Source organism: Physeter macrocephalus, chromosome 21 (genome assembly GCF_002837175.3).
Source record: "Physeter macrocephalus isolate SW-GA chromosome 21, ASM283717v5, whole genome shotgun sequence".
Classification (NCBI taxonomy): domain Eukaryota; kingdom Metazoa; phylum Chordata; class Mammalia; order Artiodactyla; family Physeteridae; genus Physeter; species Physeter macrocephalus.
In genome coordinates, this window is record NC_041234.1 from 106,806,535 (window position 1) to 106,828,680 (window position 22,146).

Sequence of the window (22,146 nt, forward strand, 5' to 3'; positions counted from 1 at the left end):
GGAGTACCTTTTTTCTTTCTAATCTCTCCTGCAAATTCTGTAACATAATTCTCTCGTGCTCCCTCTTGCGTTTGTCAGCCTCCTCCTGAGCTTTTATTTTCGCATCACTTTTCTAGAAAATGTGTATAAAAAATATCATTGAATCTCAATATATCTGAGTGACATCAGTGAAACAGTAAGATGTTACCCAGAATAAAAGAATGTAACCTTTTGATTGAGAGTACCCACATATATAACATTCATGGATCATCAGTTTTAAAAGCATTAGCAAAAATATACAGAACTAGCCTAACTATTATCACAAGGATTTACAAGCCATGTTAATCCCCTTCAGGACCTCAGGGTTGTCAGACCATGATCGTTTCAAGTATGTATGTGAATGTGTAGTCTTCCACTGACACAGGCATCAGAAGCCAAGTCTCACACTTCTCAAAAGCAGCAAGAGGATTCCTAAAGGTACTTTCTCTAGGAATGCAAATGCATACAATCATTTATGTAACATATTAATTGATTTTGATACATGATACACTAAAACTGGAATATAAATTAGGCTACAACAATAATTTAAACTGAGTATAGTCTGAGCTCAGTTTGGGGGTTCATTTACCTGGTGATTTAAATTTACATGGGTGACATTCTCATCAGTGAATCTGATGAGGCATTCATAATTTGTATCTTATCTGTTGTGGCGCAGGTGTTAAGTGTCACCACAGAATGCAGGGCTGGGAAAACTCACACAGGACATTTAATCTCTGTGAGCGATCTGGATTTCCCGAAACCAAGCTGTAATATTATTTATGGAGACAAACTAAAGGACCGCTCATCTGTAATTTGCTGCTTTCTGCTTTTGTTTCACTTGGAAAACCTTCTGGGATTCGGCCAAGGGTGGCTGAGAACAGCTCACAGAGACACTGGTAATAGCGAGACTGTAATGTGAATGCAACCAGAGCATGTAGCATCTGCTTGTTTTCTGTCTTGGAGAAACAGACTTTTGCTTTGGGTTTCTACTCAATTTCAGAATCTGGTTCTCATCCCTTGATCAAGTGGGGAGCGGACAAACCTGGAGTTCTACTTTTTGGTCTTCTTGTTCTTGACTTCCTTTCTTCTTTATCTCCTTTGGTGGTTGCCCATCTCCAAATTTTGAGAACTCCTCTTGTTGGCCTTCATCGGCTTTCTTTGCTATGTCTTTCATTTTCCTGATGACAGAATATTTAAATAACTCTTATTATGTGCATTTTTATAGTAAAGCTGCTTGTGTATCGTAATACAATTTCTATTTACACCAGATTCACCACTTTTTCTGTGTTGTTACTACACAGGATTTGCATAATTTCATCTTTTTTAAATGGGGGAAACTAGCCCTTGGGAGTAGAAAAAGATTTCTATTAAGTAGTGGGCTACTTTGCGTCTTAAAACACAAATGCGCACGCACGCACACACACACACACATATAAAATCACTCCTTCTTAACTGTTTTAGACGTATGCTCACACCCAGTCTCACATGGGGGTGTGAGAGAGAGAATTTAGAGGAGGGTCTGGTGGTGCTCAGAGAAGAAAAGCCCAGTCTACAATGACTGGTACTCAGGGCTTTTAAAATGTTAAACTAGCTCTGTTTACATGAAGCAATGAATAATATTCTTCAAGTTATAGGGGTTTTTTCTATTCACAATGTCTCCTCCTCCTTTCTCCCAAACCCATATAAGGTACATGGAAAGCATGTGACTGTGATTCAGAAACACTTAATCCTTAAAAACAAAGTCAGGACTAGTTATTCTTTGCAGGCAGTGGACAGAGGTTTACATTAGAAGGCCCCAAATCAAATGGGCCTTGAGATCGAAGATCAAGAAACCTTTAGATTGAGGCAGAATGCACACAACTGTACATGACAATGGCAGCCCACAAGTCATTGGAAACCCAGTAAAACACAAGAAGTATCCTTTCCAGGTTTACAATTTTTTTCTTTTTTTGGTAACTTTTTATTTTCAAACTTACAAAAACGTTTCAAGCAAAGTTGCTTTACCAGTTACTAACTCTACGTGTGTATATATTATTTTTTATGAACCGTCTAAGGATTGAATTCTGAACTAAAAAAAAACCGTATAAAGAATGTCACTGGGACAAATGGCAAATTGAACTGCTGACTCTGAATAAGAAAATAAAATAATAAATTTCCTTATACTAGTTATTATACTCTGGTTATGTCAGAAAATGCTTTTGTTCTTAGGAAGTATACACGGAAGTATTCAGTAGGAAAGGGTCATGATGTGTGCAACTTATTCTTAAACAGGTTTACAAATTCTAAAGTTATAAAGGACTTTTGAAATAAAGAAAGGGGCTGATGCCAGTGAATGGCGACAGAGAGTCTTGTGTGAACACTCAGGTGCTCCCACTGAGATCCAGGCCCCTGACGTGAGTTCAGGTCTCTATGCATCTTTATAGCACACCTGACGGCACATGACACAGAGACTAAAAAGGACCATACACTCATCTACACACCAGCGTCCTGTCTGCTTGAAATGCTCCCCACATTTGTTTAGAAGGCGACGAGTCATTTCTGATTCACACTGAAGAAAAAGTCAGTTACTATTTGAGAATTTATAATACATCTAACTTGAGGATAAAGTCTGACTTCCAGAATTCAGGCCCCAGCCAAGATTTACAGTATAGAAAGGATGATTTTGTGCCAACCTTTGTTCCATCTCTTTTTGTAGTCTTTCTTCCTCTTTTTCTTTTTGTTCACGAGCAAGGCGTCGTTTCTCTGCCAAAATTTTTGTTGCCTCCTCGGCATTCATAGGCCCTGGTGTGCTTTTATTACCAGACTCTAATTTAAATTAACATGTAAAACAGTTAAGTTTAGGGAACTTACTGCCTCTAAGTCCAACAAAGAGGTGCAAGACAACCTGTGATGTTAAAAAAACCAAACAGTATGTCGGTGGTCTAAAATGTATAAATAAACTATAAGTGATTTATGCAACCAGCTCTTGTTCAAAAGCCCAGCTCCCATCCCCTCACCCCCACCCCCCAACAACAGAAGCAGCATATTGTTGATTTTTAACAACTACCTGTTCCAAAATGAAATAATGTACTCCTGCTTTGGTTTAGCTGTTTTGAGATACCTGACTGAATTGCCTCTAAGGGAAAAAAGACATACTGAATATAGAGGAAGACAAGCTTATGCTCGGTCCAAATGAAGTGTACAGATCTTTTATTTTTTAAGTTATTTTGTCATACCATGTAGCTTGCAGGATCTTAGTTCCCTGACCAGGGATCAAACCTGGGCCCTGGCAGTAAAAGCGTTGAGTCCTTAACCACTGGACCGCCAGGGAATTCCCTGAAGTGTACAAATCTTAATTATTCGATTAAAAAAAAAATATATCCAGTGTACATTGTGCATCATCTTTACTAAATAAATACTGTTTAGCTAACTGTTGATAATAGTATGCTAACATATTTGGTTGATCATAAAGTGGCTAACTGTAGATAACCAAAGGAACCAAGACTATCAGTGAAATAAGGTGACCACACGGAGGCATAACATTTTAGTTCATGTGACGAATTTGTTTTAAGTATGACGAATTTGTTTTAAATAAACTACATACAAAAATGAGGATTTCAGGGCTTCCCTGGTGGCGCAGCGGTTGCGCGTCCGCCTGCCGATGCAGGGGAACTGGGTTCGCGCCCCGGTCTGGGAGGATCCCACATGCCGCGGAGTGGCTGGGCCCGTGAGCCATGGCCGCTGAGCCTGCGCGTCCGGAGCCTGTGCTCCGCAATGGGCGAGGCCACAGCAGAGGGAGGCCCGCATACCACAAAAAAAAAAAAATGAGGATTTCAAAAAGTCAGGAATAAATAATTTGCAATAAAAAGATCATTTCTGTTACAAAGAATTCACAGTGGAATTCCTTCAAAAACCAAAATTCACGAGTGTATTTAAAATTAAGTAATGTCAATGGATATTAAGAATGCATGTAATACCAAAAAAGAAAATTACAGGCCAATATCTTTGGTGAATATAGATGCAAAAATTCTCAAAAACAATGTTAGCAAACCAAACCCAACGACACAAAAAAGATCATACACCATGATCAAGCTGGATTCATCACAGGGTCACAAGGATGGTTCAACAAACGCAAAGCAATCCATGTGATACACCACATCAACAAAAGAAATGACAAAAATCACATGATCGGGCTTCCCTGGTGGCGCAGTGGTTGCGCGTCCGCCTGCCGATGCAGGGGAACCGGGTTCGCGCCCCGGTCTGGGAGGATCCCGCATGCCGCGGAGCAGCTGGGCCCGTGAGCCATGGCCGCTGGGCCTGCGCGTCTGGAGCCTGTGCTCCGCAACGGGAGAGGCCACAGCAGAGGGAGGCCCGCATACCACACACAAAAAAAAAAAACACATGATCATCTCAATAGATGCAGAAAAGGCTTTTGATAAAATTCAGCATCTCTTCATGATAAACTCTTACCAAAGTTGGTATAGAGGGAACATATCTCAACATAATAAAAGCTTTGACAAACCTACAGCCAATCTAATACTCAAAAGTGAAAAGTTAAAAGCCTTCCTGCTACAATCTGGAACAAGACAAGGATGCCCACTCTCACCACTTCTATTCAACAACAGTATTGGAAGTCCTAGCCATAGCAATCAGAGAAGAAAAAGAAATAAAAGGTATCCAAATTGGAAGCAAAGAGGAAAATTGTCATTATATGTAGTTGACATGATATTATATATAGGAAACCCACACAAGACTCCACACAGAAACTACTAGAACTGATCAACAAATTCAGCAAAGTAGCAGGATACAAGATTAACATACAGAAATCCGTTGCATTTCTTTACACTAACAATGAAGTATCAGAAAGGGAAAAAAATCCCTTTTAAAATTGCATCAAAAACAATAAAACACTTAGGAGTAAACCTGACTAAGGAGATAAAAGAGTTATATGCTGAGAACTATAAAACATTGATAAAGGAAACTGAAGACGATTTAAAGAAATGGAAAGATATCCCATGCTCTTGGATTGGAAGAATTAATATTGTTAAAATGGCCACACTACACAAAGCAATCTACAGATTTAATGTGATCCCTATCAAATTACCCATGACATTTTTCCCAGAACCAGAATAATCCTAAAATTTTTATGAAACCATACATAAAAGACTCAGAATATCCAAAGCAATCCTGAGGAAAAAGAACAAAGCTGGAGGCATAACCCTCCCAGATGTCAGACAATACTACAAAGCTACAGTAATCAAAGCAGTGTGGTACGGACACAAAAACAGACATATGGATCAATGGAACAGAATAGAGAGCCCAGAAATAAACCCACGTATCTACGCTCAATTAATCTTTGACAAAGGAGGCAAGAATATACAACGGAGAAGACACGGTCTCTTCTGTAAGTGGTGTTGGGAAAGCTGGACAGCCACATGTAAGTCAATGAAGTCAGAACACTCCCTCACACCATACACAAAATTAAACTCAAAATAGCTTAAAGACTATTAAAATATAAAACAGGACACCATAAAACTCCTAGAAGAGAACAAAGGCAAAACATTCTCTGTCATAAATCGTAGCAATGTTTTCTTAGGTCAGTCTCCCAAAGCAATAGGAATAAAAGCAAAAATAAACAAATGGGACCTAATCAAACTTTTAAGCTTTTGCACAACAAAGGAAACCATAAGCAAAACAAAAAGACAACCTATGGACAGGGAGAAAATATTTGCAAATAATGTGACCTACAAGGTCTTAATTTCCAAAATATATAAACAGCTTATACAACTCAGTAGCAAAAAACCAAAAGCCCAATCAAAAAATGGACAGAACTAAGTAGACATTTCTCTAAAAAAGCCATATAGATGACCAAAAGGCACACGAAAAGATGCTCAACACCACAAATTATCAGAGAAATGCAAATCAAAACTACAATGAGGTATCACCTCACACCAGTCAGAATGGCCATCATGAAAAAGTCTACAAACAATCAGTTCTGGAGAGGGTGTGGAGAAAAAGGAACCCTCCTACACTGCTGGTGGGAATGTAAATTGGTAGAGCCTCTATGGAGAACAGTATGGAGGTTCCTTAAAAAACTAAAAATAGAGCTATCATATGATCCTGCAATCCCACTCCTGGGCATATATCTGGAGAAAACCATTAATTCGAAAAGATACATGCACCCCATTGTTCACAGCAGCATTATTTACATTAGCCAAGACATGGAAGCAAACCAAATGTCCATCGACAGAGGAGTGGATAAAGAAGATGTGGTACATATAAACAATGGAATATTACTCAGCCATAAAAAAGAATGAAATAATGCCATTTGCAGCAACATATTAGGACCAAGACGTTATCATACTAAGTGAAGTAAGCTAGACAGAGAAAGACAAATAACATATGATATTGCTTATATGTGGAATCTAAAAAAAAGATACAAATGAACTTATTTACAATACAGAAATAGACTAACAGACATAGAAAACAATCTTATGGTTACCAAAGGGGAGGGGTGGGGAGGGATAAATTAGGAGTTTGGGGGCTTCCCTGGTGGCGCAGTCGTTAAGAATCTGCCTGCCAATGCAGGGGACACGGGTTCGAGCCCTGGTCTGGGAAGATCCCACATGCCGTGGAGCAACTAGGCCCGTGAGCCACAGTTACTGAGCCTGCACGTCTGGAGTCTGTGCTCCACAACGAGAGGCCACGATAGTGAGAAGCCCGCGCATCGCGATGAAGAGTGGCCCCCGCTTGCCGCAACTAGAGAAAGCCCTCGCACAGAAACAAAGACCCAACACAGCCATAAAAAATAATTAATTAATTAATTAATTTTTTTAAAAAAATTAGGAGTTTGGGATTAAAATATACACACTACTATATATAAAACAGAAAACCAACAAGGACCTACTGTATAGCACAGGGAACTATACTCAATATCTTGTAATAACCTATAATGGAAGAGAATGTAAAAAAAGAATGTGTATATTTATATATATATGTATAACTGAATCACTCTGCTGTACATCTGAAACTAACACAACATTGTAAGTCAACTGTGTTTCAATTAAAATTAAAAAAAACAAAACAAAACGGAAACAGACTCACATAGAAAACAAACTTACGGTTACCAAAGGGGAAAGGAGCAGGGGGAGGGATAAATAAGGAGTTTGGGATTAGCAAATATGAACTACTATATATAAAATAGATAAACAATAAGGTCCTACTGTATAGCACTGGAAACTACATTCAATATCTTGCAATAACCTATAATGAAAAAGAATATGAAAAAGAATACATATATAGCTGATTCACTTTGCTGTATACCAGAAACTAACACAACATTGTAAATCAACTGTACTTCAATTTAAAAAAAAGAACGGCAAAATACCAATATGATACTTTTTGGAACCCACATACTGACCTGACACATGTATGGTTTATGTATGGAAACTGCCATACAGCTCCTGAAGGAAACCTGCTCAGCCACAAGTGGCTGGAGTGCTCTCTCCAAGGATGGAAAATACCTTAGGGCCATCCACTATCAGAGCTGGAAGGAAATGCAGGGACCACCTAGACCATGGCGCTCATCCAACCCATCCATACTTCCAACATCAGTTCCAAAAATGGGGGTAAGACGTTCCAGCAAGAAAAAAAAAGCAGTGTGCCAGTGTGACTGGTGAAATTCTCTTTATTTAAAAGAAAGTCCACTTCCTAAAGTTCTCTGAACTGGGGAATAAAATGATGTTGACAGTTCCCAAACTACCTTAAGATTTTCTGTGTTGCTGAAATGAACTTCTTAGTGAAGGAACTCACCTTCACAGATCATATCCTTTTGGCTTGCAGCCTCAGAGCTGTTAATGGTGTTAGAGATGGCTTCACTTTTCATTCCAATAGTACCTAATGCATTTTGTGCAAATACGGTACGCTGCATAGGAATTACTCTACAGGAAAAAGAAAACTGTGTCGACTGTTTTGACGTGACGGGTGAAGGTGACGGGGGGCGATTCTTTTGGATTTGCCTGCTGGGAAAAAGTAATAGTTAATGGGGGAAGCCTGGTATGGTTTTGTAATACATATGTGATGATTTTTAGTGTACCATTTCATAAACTATAATGTCTTGACTTTATGATATAATGATATTTTATAACAGACAAAGGTAAATCCATTTTTAAAGGCTTTTCCCTTTATATTTACATTACCATGCATACTATATTATTTATGAAACACTGATGTGAAATTTATCCTGGTAAAATACGTATCAGGAACAGTGGCAAATAAGCTACTTACCTAGCACTGATGGGAGATGGAGGACGCCACCTGCTTGTAGGAGAAGATGACCATCTATAACACGGTATCTGTGATGGTGGTAGGCGCTTCTTCGTAATCGGGTTTGAGGCCTGTTTGTCCGTTTCTGATTTCTGAACAGATCAATACAATCAGATAAGAAATTACTAGCATTACCTTTTGCAGCTGGCTTTTCAAGAGAAAAATATTCTGAATAACATACAATTATAGCTCCTTAAACTCCCAATTTTCCTTTCATGCATGAGAATTAGGTACAGAGATACATTCTTCCAGACTAACAATTTATATTACACAATTCAAGCATGCCATAGAAATAATTTAAAAGAATTCTTTTACTTCAAAACCTACTTTTATTTTTAAATCCTAATTGAGGTTTGCAATAGTTCTCAAAAACATTCCTTCAGAGTTTAGAAACACAGTTCATATAAACTGCTTTATTTTGTCTCTTCTACTAAAAATTAACTAATATTCCAGCTTTGGGGGGGTAAACTCTGCAACAATGAATATCATATAATTCTAAATTATTAAAGTGAATTTATTTTATTTTATCACAGAACACTTTAAATAAGAAGTTGCTTATGTTGTGAAATCTGACCTATCATAATCTATACAACAAAACACACAGATTTTAATAGAAAATTTCTCAATGAAAGGCACTTGTCAAACCTGTGGAGAGTCTTTCATTTTCACCTTGGAAGACATTCCCATGGTCACCTCAGGGGAGGCCTCAGGGGGCGCCTCCATACTTGCCTCAGAGGGCACTTCTGTGCTCTCCTCTGGGGATGCTTCCACGCTCGCCTCAGGAGATGCTTCCACGCTCGCCTCAGGAGATGCTTCCGCGCTCGCCTCAGGAGATGCTTCCACGCTCGCCTCAGGAGATGCTTCCGTGCTCACCTCTGGGGACGAGTCCACGCTCACCTCTGGGGATGAGTCCATGCTCACCTCTGGGGACGGATCCACACTTGCCTCAAGGGACAGATCCTCACTTGCCTCAGGTGATGTTTCCACGCTCTTGGGGGGTGTTCCTGCACTCGCCTCGGGGGGTGCTTCCATGCTCACCTCAGGGGGTACTTCCAAGCTCGCCTCGGGGGGTGCTTCCACGCTCATCCGGGGGGGCCCTTCCACGCTCACCTCGGGGGATACTTCCAAGCTTGCCTCGGGGGGTGCTTCCACGCTCACCTCGGGAGATACTTCCCATCCAAGCTTGCCTCGGGGGGTGCTTCCACGCTCACCTCCGGGGGCACTTGCACACTCGCCTTGGGGGCCGCTTCCACGCTTGTCTTGGAGGGTGTGTCTACTTTCTCCTGGGGAGGTATTACCACCGCTGCCTTGTGAGGCACCATGGTACTCTTCAATTCACCACTGCTGTGCTTAAGCAGGGGCATGTTTACATACTGGAACATATTGTGGATGCCTGTAGGTAAATGAGGACAGAGAGTGAAATTCCACACAGCTAGAAATTTGATGAGACAGAAATGTACCATGTAACAATATAAAAAGAGACTCAGTTTATTAGGAAATGACAGGGATTACACACAACACAGAAATGTTTACTGAAATGGATCACAGACACAGAACAGAAGCATCGCAAAGCTGGTACTTCAGAAGCAGCACCACCACCAAGAGAGGCATTGTGAAAACAACAGTCCACTCCAGATGAAAATAAGATGCTTCTCCAAAGCTGATGTTTGCCGTAAGCCATTTCTATTTTAATCACACTATAGTTCAGAATGATTTTCATAGAAAATTACAAGACCTTCAACGCTTTTTAAAAGTAATCTAAATAATGTCACCAAGGCCAGGGATCTTACCATTACAGGTGATTACATAAGGCATTCTATATGTGATTGTTTTAAAATAGAGTATAAAAAAAGAGCATTTTCTCACCCATACTAAAAATTGTAATAAGACGTTAATCAGAATGGGCTGGAACTCCAAGGTCTCTTCCAGCTTTAACAATCTAAATATTTTTAGCCTAACAAATGGACAAAAATTATAATATCCGGTACCAGCTAAGATAGAGGAAAGTGATAATACCAATGTTGGGAACCAGGCAACCTCATGCACTGCTGGTGGAAGTATGGATTGGTATATGCTCCCTGGGAAGCATTTTGGCAATAGTGTATCAAAAGCCATTCTAAAAAGTACACACTCGGGACGTCCCTGGTGGTCCAGTGGCTAAGAATCTGCGTTCCAATGCAGGAGACAAGGGTTCGAGCCCTGGTTGGGGAACTAAGATCCCACATGCCGCGGGGCACCTAAGCCTGCACACTCTAGAGCCCACGCGCCACAACTAGAGAGCCTGCATGCCGCAACTACTGAGCCCATGCGTGCACACCAGAGAAGCCTGTGCGCCACCAAAAAGATCCCGCATGCCGCAACTAAGACCCGACGCAGCCAAATCAATCAATCAATAAATATTTTTTTAAAATAAAAAGTCCACTCTTTGTTCTTGCAATTTCACATTTAGGTTATTCTGAAGAAAAAAATCAGATAAATAAATGAAAATGTATGTATGAGATTACTTACTACAGCATTGTTTAATAATATAATTTAATAATTATATTTAAATATAATCTAAATATTCAACACAAAGCTTGGACTATACTAAGGCAGTCATTAAGAGTAATAATATACAATTTTTGGACATAGAAAATGGTATACACGTTGAGTTTAAACAAAAGCAGGTTATGATCCCATTCTATTAAAAAATATGTAAACGTAAAGAAAAATATTCAGTTATCAGTGGGTATTGGAATAATAGAAAATAATATTTAAAATTTTTCTACACTAAATGTTTATTGCTTTATAATAAAGTGAATTTTTTTTTTTTGGCCATACCACGTGGCTTCTGGGATCTTAGTTCCCCGACCAGGAACAGAACCCGGGCCCTCAGCAGCGAGAGCATGGAGTCCTAACCACTGGACCACCAGGGAATTCCCTAAAGTAAACATTTTAAGGACGGTATTTGGTGGTGGCTTTCTAAAGACTTGGTAAATATAAGACTCGGTTATTTTTTAGTCCCTCACTTTTGGTAGAGAAAGCATTTTACTTACATACTTGTATGTGCCTAACAGTCACTTATTTAACACTGACTGTGCTACAGAAAATATAGTAAGTATAATAACTAGATTTCTAATAGCTACAGAAATTTAAGACAAAATATTGAGGTTTTTGATAGGAGTAACATATTAAAATAAAATGAAAGTAATTAGAATACCTTACAATAGACTGAGGGGAGACTGGTAGAAAATAATCTGACACACATCTAGGCATAAAACAAAGTTGGGAATTTGAACCAAGAGAAGTAAAGCTGCACTACCACAAAGTCTATGACAGCACTTTGGTTTACTAATCATATGGATATTTACATAAAAATAAGCAAAGGGGGTGGGATATATTCTGGAAAGGAAAAAGTGGAGAAAAAAAGACAAAAAGGATGGGAACGATGCACTAGAGCTCTCCATTACTAAGGACTTACTACCTAAAGCCATGTCTAAAATGATATGTAACCTATAAATGAGAAAATCCACATAACCCTGAAGATCTGTTTTATTTTACTAACAATCTTTATGTTCTTAATTAAAAGCTAAAGAGCCACTCAATGTTATTCTTCCACATTTTAAGAAAAAAAGAAGGGTGGAATAGAACACTTTCTCCCTTGATATTATTTAAGTTTTTCTCTATTTTTGAAATCCAGTACTTTTTACAGTACTGTGATGCACTTAAACACAGGTTAAGAAACCCACTGTTTTACAATTTAACAACCAAAGGTCCCTATCTCATCCTATAAATTACACTGATAACTATTCTACCCTGCTAGAAACCATAAATATGCAACATAAAATGTTGGGTAGAATCACTCATTTGCAAAGTATTGATTCAAATTATTTTTATGCCTTACTGTAAAAAATTAAGTGATACAACCTACTTTTAAGCACAAATACTAACACTTTCAGGCACTCTACTCTATGCCTGTTACCTGGAGTACTGCTTCCAGAAATTAATAATGAAGCAGTACTTTTGTTCCCGGCTACTGACACTTTTGTTGGGATGAACAGGCGACTGATTATTCTCCCAAAGACTAGTGTATAGCTGACAAACTAAATGATGAGAACAAACAGAAAGGATTTGATTTGAGGTCTCACAAATAAATGCAAAGCAAGAAGGAGCAATGTGAACTGCTGCAAATGATAACTTTCCCAGCCTAAAAGCAGAGGCAATGAGAGCCACACATATATAACAGGACTGAAAACTGCCACCTGATGGGACTACCCTGTTAGGGAAAAGGCCCCAGCATACCACAATAACCCCAAAGCAGGAATCCAGGTAATGTATCTAGCAGAACCATACCCAATGTATGGAGTCTCTACAGAGGAACTCACACGTGGAGGAAATAGTTGTACATGACAAAACAACTCTGACAGGGATTCCTCCAGATGTATGTCACTGACAGTCATATTGGTCAAGTCGATTGCCAATAGCTCCAAGAGACTGAGTGAATTATTCTGTTAAAAGTAAATCTTGTAAATAGCTTGCTCCAATAAATTTTTATGTTCAAAAAGATCCCTGTGGGGACTTCCCTGGTGGTGCAGTGGTTAAGAATCCACCTGCCAATGCAGGGGACACGGGTTCGAGCCCTGGTCCAGGAAGATCCCACATGCCGCGGAGCAACTAAGCCCGTGCGCCATGCCACAACTACTGAGCTTGCGCTCTAGAGCCCACGAGCCACAACTACTGAAGCCCGCGCGCCTAGAGCCCGAGCTCGGCAACAAGAGAAGCCACTGCAACGAGAAGCCCACCCACTGCGACAAAGAGTAGCCCCTGCTCGCCGCAACTAGAGAAAGCCCGTGCACAGCAACAAAGACACAACACAGCCAAAAATAAAAATAAATTTATAAAAAAAAAAGATCCTTGGGACAATGACATTTGTTATAACAGGATGTGACCTGAATCAATTAAATGGAGAGTCTTCTGTAAGTGAACAGTTTGTTACGGAAAAAAAAGGAAAATCATGTTTAACAGGGAAAACTTAGGGGGGTGTTAGAAACAACTTTACATAAAGAAGTACTTCAGTAATAATTTTGAAATCTTGCGCGTAATCATCAGCAGTGAAAACACGCCCAAAGGATAGATGTGTCTTATGCTGTGAAGCAACAAAGCAAAGCTTTTTTTTTTAACATCTTTATTGGAGTATAATTGCTTTACAATGGTGTGTTAGTTTCTGCTTTAGAACAAAGTGAATCTGTTATACATATACATATGTTCCCGTATCTCTTCCCTCTTGTGTCTCCCTCCTTCCCACCCTCGCTATCCCACCCCTCTAGGTGGTCACAGAGCACCGAGCTGATCTCCCTGTGCTACGCGGCTGCTTCCCACTGGCTATCTATTTTACGTTTGGTAGTGTATATATGTCCATGCCACTCTCTCACTTTGTCACAGCTTACCCTTCCCCCTCCCCATATCCTCAAGTCCATTCTCGGGAATAAAGACACAGGCCTACCAAAGCAAAGCTTTGAAGTTCAAAATGTTGCCGGTAATTTAGAACTTCAATGTGTGAATTGATGAAACGTTTGAAGGGAATCAAGTGCTTCAGGACAACTCTGTCTATGCCAACATTCTGTGGTCTAGCTCCTCAGCTTCACTGCAGAATTATATATTTCATTTAAAGAGACTCTTTTGGCTTCAGCCAAATAAGTATGGCACCAAAGTACATTTTTTAGCTAAAGAAGGGATATTTTGGCTTCCAATGTTTTGGAATGGCTTTTCAAGCAGCTGAAATGTTGACATAAATATAACACTTTTAAACCACCGTTTAAGATCGGTACATAGAAATAACTAACCAGGTGTTTTTTCTTCCACTTGTTCTGTAGATGAATGCAGTTTGCTACATCTTCTATTCAGAGATGAGCTTCTCCTCTTTTCTGTTGTTTCTGGAGATCAAGAGCAAAGAATATTACCTTTCACAAGCTGTTTATATATATTATTTCAGGGGTGAGCCACCCATTTCCAAACATTTTTTATCGTATTTAAATTTCAAGTATTATGCAGAAATTTTACATGCCCAAACTTAAAACTAATTTACTCTCTAAGTAAGTTATCCGAAGTGAAATAAAATTATTTAGGAAACAGTCAAAATTAAGCGGGAAAATCTGATACTGACAACATCAAATTTCCCAAATTAGGAATACACAACATTTAATTTTGGACACAGTCCATAACATCTATTACTAAAGTAATTTATAGTTCAGTTTTAACTTGTATTTTTTTTTTTTTTTTTTTGGCTGTGCCGCGCAGCTTGCGGGATCTTAGTTCCCTGACCAGGGACTGAACCGAGGCCACGGCAATGAAAGCACCAAGTCCTAACCACTGGACTGCCAGGAAAGTCCCTTAACTAGCATTTTTTAAATAAAAATGATCATTAACATTTGGTATAGATGTCACAATTTTAGCAACCCAAACCAGTCATATGGGAAAAGACACTTTTGTGTCTTTTCCATTTCACTTGAAATATTATGGCTCAGGATACTGAGGAAAGTCTTTAAAGAAGAACTTCTCTTTTGGGAACCTCTAAATTAAAGTACATATTGACAATATAGCATCTTGTGAAAATTCTTGAATTGATAATGTAATTGCACAGCATGAACCACAGAAGTGTAATCAATTCAACCATGTGATGAAATCACCTATCCCTCATTATCACACTGCAAGAAATGACAAAATAGTGTGAACAGTTATTATAAGTCAGCAATGAGCAGAAGAAAAACAGACTATTTGAATCAGTCAAGATTTAAAGCAACGCTATTTAAAATATCACAGGTTAGATTATGAACTTCATTTGAGTTTGAAATGTTCATCTCTCTGGATTGAACAGGTTTTATCTCAATTTGAAGGGATTTTACAAAGGTAAGCCACTGACAATATTGATTTTATTTTCAATAAAATTATTGGAATCATTAATTTAACGGCATTCATCATTTCAGAGTGTGCAATATACTGTAACTTTAAGCAAACTCCTTCATAAAGTATCTTCCACACATACCTTCTTACATTAAAAAGTTACTTGGGATTGTTCCTTCAGTGCAATTTAACTGATTATTAACTTGAAAGTCATCACCTGTCCCTTCTCTTTACATGTCTCATTGATACAGCAGGCACACATATTAATGAAAACACACTAGTGTTTGCTGATTATATTAAAAATGTTAATAAATGTCTGTGCAAGAAATCTTTGCTAATTCCTCCAAGCAATTAGATAGTAAAACATGGCCAATGCTTATGAAACAATTAAAATAAATTAAAATGAAAGTATATAAACATAACATTGCAATGAATGTTACCTAATTTTTCTAAAGGATTGAGTTTGTGAATAATAAATTAATTACATGACAAGCAAGGTGCTAGAGAAAATCTTCCCACATTAATCTATGAATGAACCTGGGCTATACATAAAAGTGCTCTGGGAAAGCATATTGAGGGTAAGGGTGGAAAGTGGATCAACTTTTGTTGGACCATTACAAGAGAAAATTAGATGCACCAAGACTGACAAACAATGAAAGACCTCTCAAGTTCATCGTTGGAAACTGTAAGAGTTCTAAAAGTACAAATAACGTAAGGATGAACAAAACAAAAATCCTTTTCAACACATTAAAACTATAATATTTAGACAAAAATGGAAATCTTTCCTACTAAGTTAACCACTGCTACAATTAACTAATTATACTTTAAATGAGGTCCAGAATCTTTTGCTGTAGTGGAATTTTAGAGCAATCAGTATTGCTCAAAGAACTGCCAAGGCACCTAATAATACAAAAGAAACATTTTTAATTCAAACTATAATTATGCCTTTGTCTCAATTCACAAAGTACAAAGGTGGTATTTCTTCTTTTCTTATGGCTAAGTTTGAGGGAATAATGTGGAATATGTCTGCCATGTCTTTTTCCTCCCCAGATCACTTCTGTTTTTTTCTCCGGATGGGTATGGTTGTCTAATCCATTTCAATTATCAATGAGAAGCACCATGTACTACAAGCCAGAAATGGTCACTGACACACACTCTGGTAAAGATTTTTTTAAAAATAAGGAACTCTAGGGAATTCCCTGGCTGTCCAGTGGTTAGGACTCCGTGCTTTCACTGCGTAGGGTACGGGTTCAATCCCTGGTCGAGGAACTAAGTAAGATCCCACAAGCCAGGCAGCCAAAAGAAAAAAAAAAAGAAAAAAAAGGAACGCTAATTAAAAGTGCAAACACTAGGAGCAAAAGGTATTTGAAGTATCCAGAGTAGATAACTTTGTTTTATTTTAAAGAACACTGCATTACCTCTAGGAAGAGTTGTAAAGTGGAGCTTAGCAATACTTCTCTCATTAAACACTGTTACCACTTTATTTGCTTTGGGGGAAAACATTGACTTGCTAGTGGAATGTACAATTTAAATACCATGATCCATCTATCAAATGACCAAAATATAAACCATAAGTAAGTATGGTGGAGTGGAAATCACCGAATTTCTTGGGGTCTTAACTATACAACTAGGAAGGTAATTATACTTGCCTGTCAACTTTATATATATGTGAAGCAGATCAACCTGTCCACTGCTATATATATGTTATTATTTTCTGTAAATGAGGTAATATTCATGAAACTTAATGAAAATTGAATGACTAGTCTAGTCCCTAGAAAAAGTTATTTCATTTATAGGTTAGATAGAATATGAATTAATTATAAAATAAATTATTGTGCCACCTAATGGCAATGTCTTTTGGTCAAAATATGTTTCATATTTGTTGGGCTACCTAAGCCCAACAAACCCATCTGATATGATTAGTACACAAATCAAGAAACAAGGATTTATACTGATGAAAATACAGATAGTAATGACCATCTCTACTGTAAAACAAGGTGGTGCTCTTCTGAAATAGTTAAATGTCCTACAATCTAAAGAATAAGTGGTACTGTGGATATACATATAAAGAATTGATTTCATTGGTTTGAAACTCAGTAGAAGACATGAAATAACTACTTACTCTTGGCAACAGAATTCTGAGGACTTGCAGATGACATCTGTTTATGTAATCCAGAAGTCCCCTGTTCAAGCTTTTCAGTAGATACAGAATGTCTGTTGGCTGAGAAAAGATAGAAGATTTACTGTACTCATATTTAAAAAAGCATCACTAGCTGAAACAAAATGAGTTCATGATGTACTTCTATGGAGCATAAACGTGTATTAATTAGGTACACAATGCTCTCAGTCATTCCTTACAAACTATATAAATTTAACTTACATTTTATGCAACTGTATAGAATTATGTCCACACATAGGAAAAATTTACAGTACATCAATATTAAACAGGACTATTTTTAAAATATGCACTGGATAAAGCTGTGTAAAGCTTATCAATTATTATTCATTTTTACACTGATTACAAGTTTAAATGGTAAGATTTTGGATACAGTGGATAAAATAAAATAAAATTACTATAAAATTTCACCTGGTTCTTTGGCGATCTCATATGACACAAATTTAAACGCATGCCAAAGAGTAAGTACATGGCAGTGTTTTCACCTAGGATACAAAGCTCAAAACTTTTTGTAGTAAATGTAACCTTATACTAGTAGCCAATATTTACATGTGAAAATGAATGAACTTAAAGTTTAGCAGTTGTATTAATTACCAGTTTTATTCTGAGAGTTTACTGTTGTAGAGCCTTCCCATGACCATCTTTTTTGATGATCAATACGGCTGCTCCGTTCCAGTGTACGATGAAGGACAGCTTTGAATCTCTCCTATTTAAAATAAATGCCAACAAATTTTTACATATGCATTATATTGGTTAGTATAATTTTGATCTGTCGGTTATAAAATACCCCCACTACCAAATTTTTCAATCAGGCAAATTTTTTTAAATAAAAGATAGAACTGGAAACATCTCAGGTAAAAAGTTAAAGTTCAATACATCTCAGGTATCAATCCACGTTCTCCCGAATAACTAGGTTTTAATCTTATGGACATGAATCGAGGAGCTGACTGTGCTTCCCTCTTTGCTTATATCATTGGGAAATTTAGAACCAAACGTGTAGCCTATTCTAGCAACTATACAAAGACTGAGTGGTACGCTTTGGTGTATGCTAATCATACCTTATGTTTTATTATTTTCTTACTTTAATTTCCCCCTCTGCTCGATTCCCTCAACCACTTATTTTCTCATCTGGTGGTTGTATGTCTTTTTTAAAATATACCTTAAATTCTTTGTAGAATGAGGCACGAAAAACAAATCAACTAATACACATGTGTGATATGTATGCCAGATCATCTGTTATACCCACATTTGTAACATCTTAAATTCTGGTGTTAACTAATCAAATTTTTAAAAAGAGATGTGTTTGTCTTGACCTCAGCTTCAATTTGAACTGGGCAGGATAACAGCTCTACAAATGTAAATGCTACACTGTGGCGAAACAAGGCCACTGCTGGAAATGAGAGGCAGTTTTCTTTTCTCAGCTATTCCTCATCCTGTGCTGTAACATACCATGGACTACACTCAGGTAAGCAAATCAACTCAGGGCCAGAAGGTTTCCTATTCTTCCCTGACAACAATCGTTTCATAGCAACATCATCCTTACGATGTTCCCACCATTTCTCTGAGGCCAAATAGGGTAAACATACTAGGAAAACAGAGAGTCACCCATATCCTCTGAGGAGAAAAGCAACTGCAAGTCTTAAAATAAAACTTACCTAATGGCAATATTTTAAAATTATCTTTTCCAACAGAAAGTAAGTTGTTCTAAATTACTTAGACACCCAAAAAGTATAATAAAGACTAAAAACAGAGAATATTCTTGTATTACTAAAACATCTCTGATTCCTAAGCATTCTAAGCTGCTGTTTCCAGGTGTGCTGACCCTCTGTGCTCTCAACTGAATCGTTCTGTCTCTTTTCCTCCGTGCAGCCTCCTCACAGTGTCGAACGGTCCCTGCTATGTCTGGGACTCCCCCATGCTGGCTCTCTGGGGTCGGTTCTCTTTTGCCCTTTCTCCCTGTCTTCAAGCCTCTTCTCCTGCCCTGTCTCTGGCTCCCGCTGTCTATAGTATCATTTTGTTGCTTCTTCTTTCTCTGTGTTCTCTCTCTCAGGTTCCTCTTTCTCTAAGATGGTCTTTTTTTCTCACAGTCCCCGGGACTCTCTCTCCTCCAGGGACCCTCTCCGACTCTGCGCACAGTTTTCTATTTTACTTTCTTTGGTTCTCTCTTTACCTAGTTCAGTCTCTCTGGCCTTCACTCTCTTTACCACAGAGAAGTAAATTAAGGAGATGTTTCACAGAGGAAGCCAGAGAGTGACACAAGTTCTGAATGAGAATTCATTAAATACTGGAATGTGCTGGAAAAAAAAAAAAGACAGAGAAGGTGCTAGTGGACCATGGACAGGGAAGAAACAGCACAGGAATAGTCCTAGAACAAGGAAGATTCGCCAGTGGGGGTAAGGGCTGGGGGGTGAGGCATTTGCAAGAGCCAACTGTGTGCAAAAATTAGGAGGAAAAGCGAGCACCACAGAGAAAGACACAGAGAAGGGGGCTCTTAGGGAGAAATGAAACCAAAGAGAAAAGGAGAGAAAAAAACATTTAAAAATTGGAGCAACAGGGCTTCCCTGGTGGCGCAGTGGTTGAGAGTCCGCCTGCCGATGCAGGGGACGCGGGTTCGTGCCCCGGTCCGGGAGGATCCCATGTGCCGCGGAGCGGCTGGGCCCGTGAGCCGTGGCCGCTGAGCCTGCGCGTCCGGAGCCTGTGCTCCACAACGGGAGAGGCCACGACAGTGAGAGGCCCGCGTTCCACATAAAAAAAAAAAACAAAAAAAAGTGCCCCACACCGGGAGAGGCCACGACAGTGGGAGGCCCGCGTCCCACATAAAAAAAAAAAACAAAAAAAAAAAACTGGAGCAACAGAAAAAAAGAGAGGGAGATAAAAACCCACATATTGAGAGAGGCAGAAACTCTAAAGATGGGGAGAGAAAAGAGGGAGAAGCTAAGACAAAGAAAGCAGAAAGAAAAGGGAGGTGCCTCGGGCAGAAAAAGGCCAGAGTCAGTCAGACAGAGAGCCGAAGACAGACCAAGACTCACTCAGGGACACTTGAGAGTCACTGGAACAAAGAAAAGAGAGAATGACAGCGAGGAACAGGACAGAACATGTGAATTCAGAAGGAGCCAAGGACACTCTGAGTAGAGTTGTGGAACAACCTACAGGAGAAAAACTTGGTGCGAGAGAATCATACAGATTGAGACAGGCAGCCAGATGCCCACACAACAGTCAAAGACAAACTGAATGAAGAGGGACAGCGGGGGAAAGAGAGGGCACAACAGAGGCAGTGACTCATACCAACAGAGTGCCAAAGACACCAAAACAGAGTCCAGACAGGAAAAGAGAGAGCAAGGCTACAAAACAACAGAGAGGAAAAAAAAGGAACAAGAAGGGGAGGGGGGAGAGCGCAAAGGAGAGGGAGCCAGGGAACCGTGGGAGAGTGCGAGGCTCTGGCTTGGCTGGGCCTTTGCCACTCACACGATGAGCCGAGTGGTGAGAAGCAGAGCGGGTCAGGGTCAGACGGGGGCCTCTCAGGGGGGCCTGGGACGGTGGGTAGATGAACACTAGGCAATGGGACAACAACTTTTGCAGGAGAGAAAGCCGCTTAGAGCAAAGCCCAGGCCGCAGGCACCCTGCAAGTGGACAGGGTTCTCTCCCTGGACGTGCAAGGCTCGGATCAGGATGGGGCAAGAGGTGCTAATTTGAAGGAAAGATGAAAGAAGAATTGGGATTGGTTCCAGTAAAAGCAGAGAAGGGCTAAGAAAAAAAGTACTGCAGAACCAGGCAACACAGTGCATCATCTGATTAACAGGCTAGAAAAACATGTACCCTTTCTTCCTGTAACTTTTCGTTCCTCTTTTTTTCTGCAGATATTCTCCGTTGTTCATCCTTTTCTTTCTGTTCCCTCAGTTTTCGCTGCTTTTCTTCCATCTGTTTTTCGTATAGGATCTTAGACTTTCTTTCTTTTTCAAGTAGTTGTGTCTCTTTATTAGCTGAAATATTCCAAATGCAAGGTAAGAGCCAAGAAAATATTTAAGTTTTCCACATTACAGACAGAGAAGGAAAAAGTTTATATTTTATTATCTTTCTTAAAAATAACATAACCTGTGCTAATGACTAAAGACTTATTATATAAGTGAACAGAGATGGCCACAAGAGAATCATTTCCACTGGGTGTTCATTTAACTCCTGAGAACTGAATTGGCTTAGATGACTCTCCTCCTGTCCGAACTAAAATTCCAAATTCAGAAGAAATATTTTCTTTCATGTGATGTTTCTGCTGACTTGAGCTAAAGTCAAACCCCATCAGATTAATATGCTATACATTAAAACAAGACGTGAAAACAACACATAGCCAGAATATATGTTTTTTTCCCTTCTACTAGGAAACTTCTTTTCAAAGGCCTCATCTAGACAATGATATTAAGCATGCCAGTTTGACCTTCATGGGCTTTAGGCACATACCACATTACTGACCAGCATGATGTTTTCCTGCGTTCAAATTTCCCCTCACTAAAGCCTGGAGAGCCATCTATGCAGTTGTAAAATACTCTTCTAAAGAGCTACAGGAAGAAACAGCTCCTCACCAAAACAAAGACAATTGCTATTTTATTTGAATGAAGTTGAGCACTAGTTTTGCAGTGGATTTACAGGGCCAGATGAGAAAAATACATAGTTGAAAAAGTATTCTCTCAAGGTGTGGAAAGATTATTCTTTTAGATCCTAATTGATACAAGTTACACTTGAAAAGCATAGCAATCAGTGAAAGATACCATATCTAT

At 39.0% G+C, this 22,146-nt stretch overlaps 1 protein-coding gene across 1 annotated transcript in view; it reads right to left on the bottom strand.

The window, feature by feature from the left end:
- MAP7D3 (MAP7 domain containing 3) overlaps positions 1 to 22,146 on the bottom strand; it is a 36,047-nt gene that overhangs the window by 7,210 nt on the left and 6,691 nt on the right. The window contains 11 exon segments of the mRNA XM_024128154.3: positions 8 to 112; positions 1,061 to 1,196; positions 2,691 to 2,823; positions 7,810 to 8,015; positions 8,284 to 8,414; positions 8,968 to 9,495; positions 9,498 to 9,715; positions 14,145 to 14,234; positions 17,324 to 17,422; positions 17,972 to 18,083; positions 21,194 to 21,357. Of these exon segments, the coding sequence (XP_023983922.1) occupies positions 8 to 112; positions 1,061 to 1,196; positions 2,691 to 2,823; positions 7,810 to 8,015; positions 8,284 to 8,414; positions 8,968 to 9,495; positions 9,498 to 9,715; positions 14,145 to 14,234; positions 17,324 to 17,422; positions 17,972 to 18,083; positions 21,194 to 21,357 (1,922 nt within the window).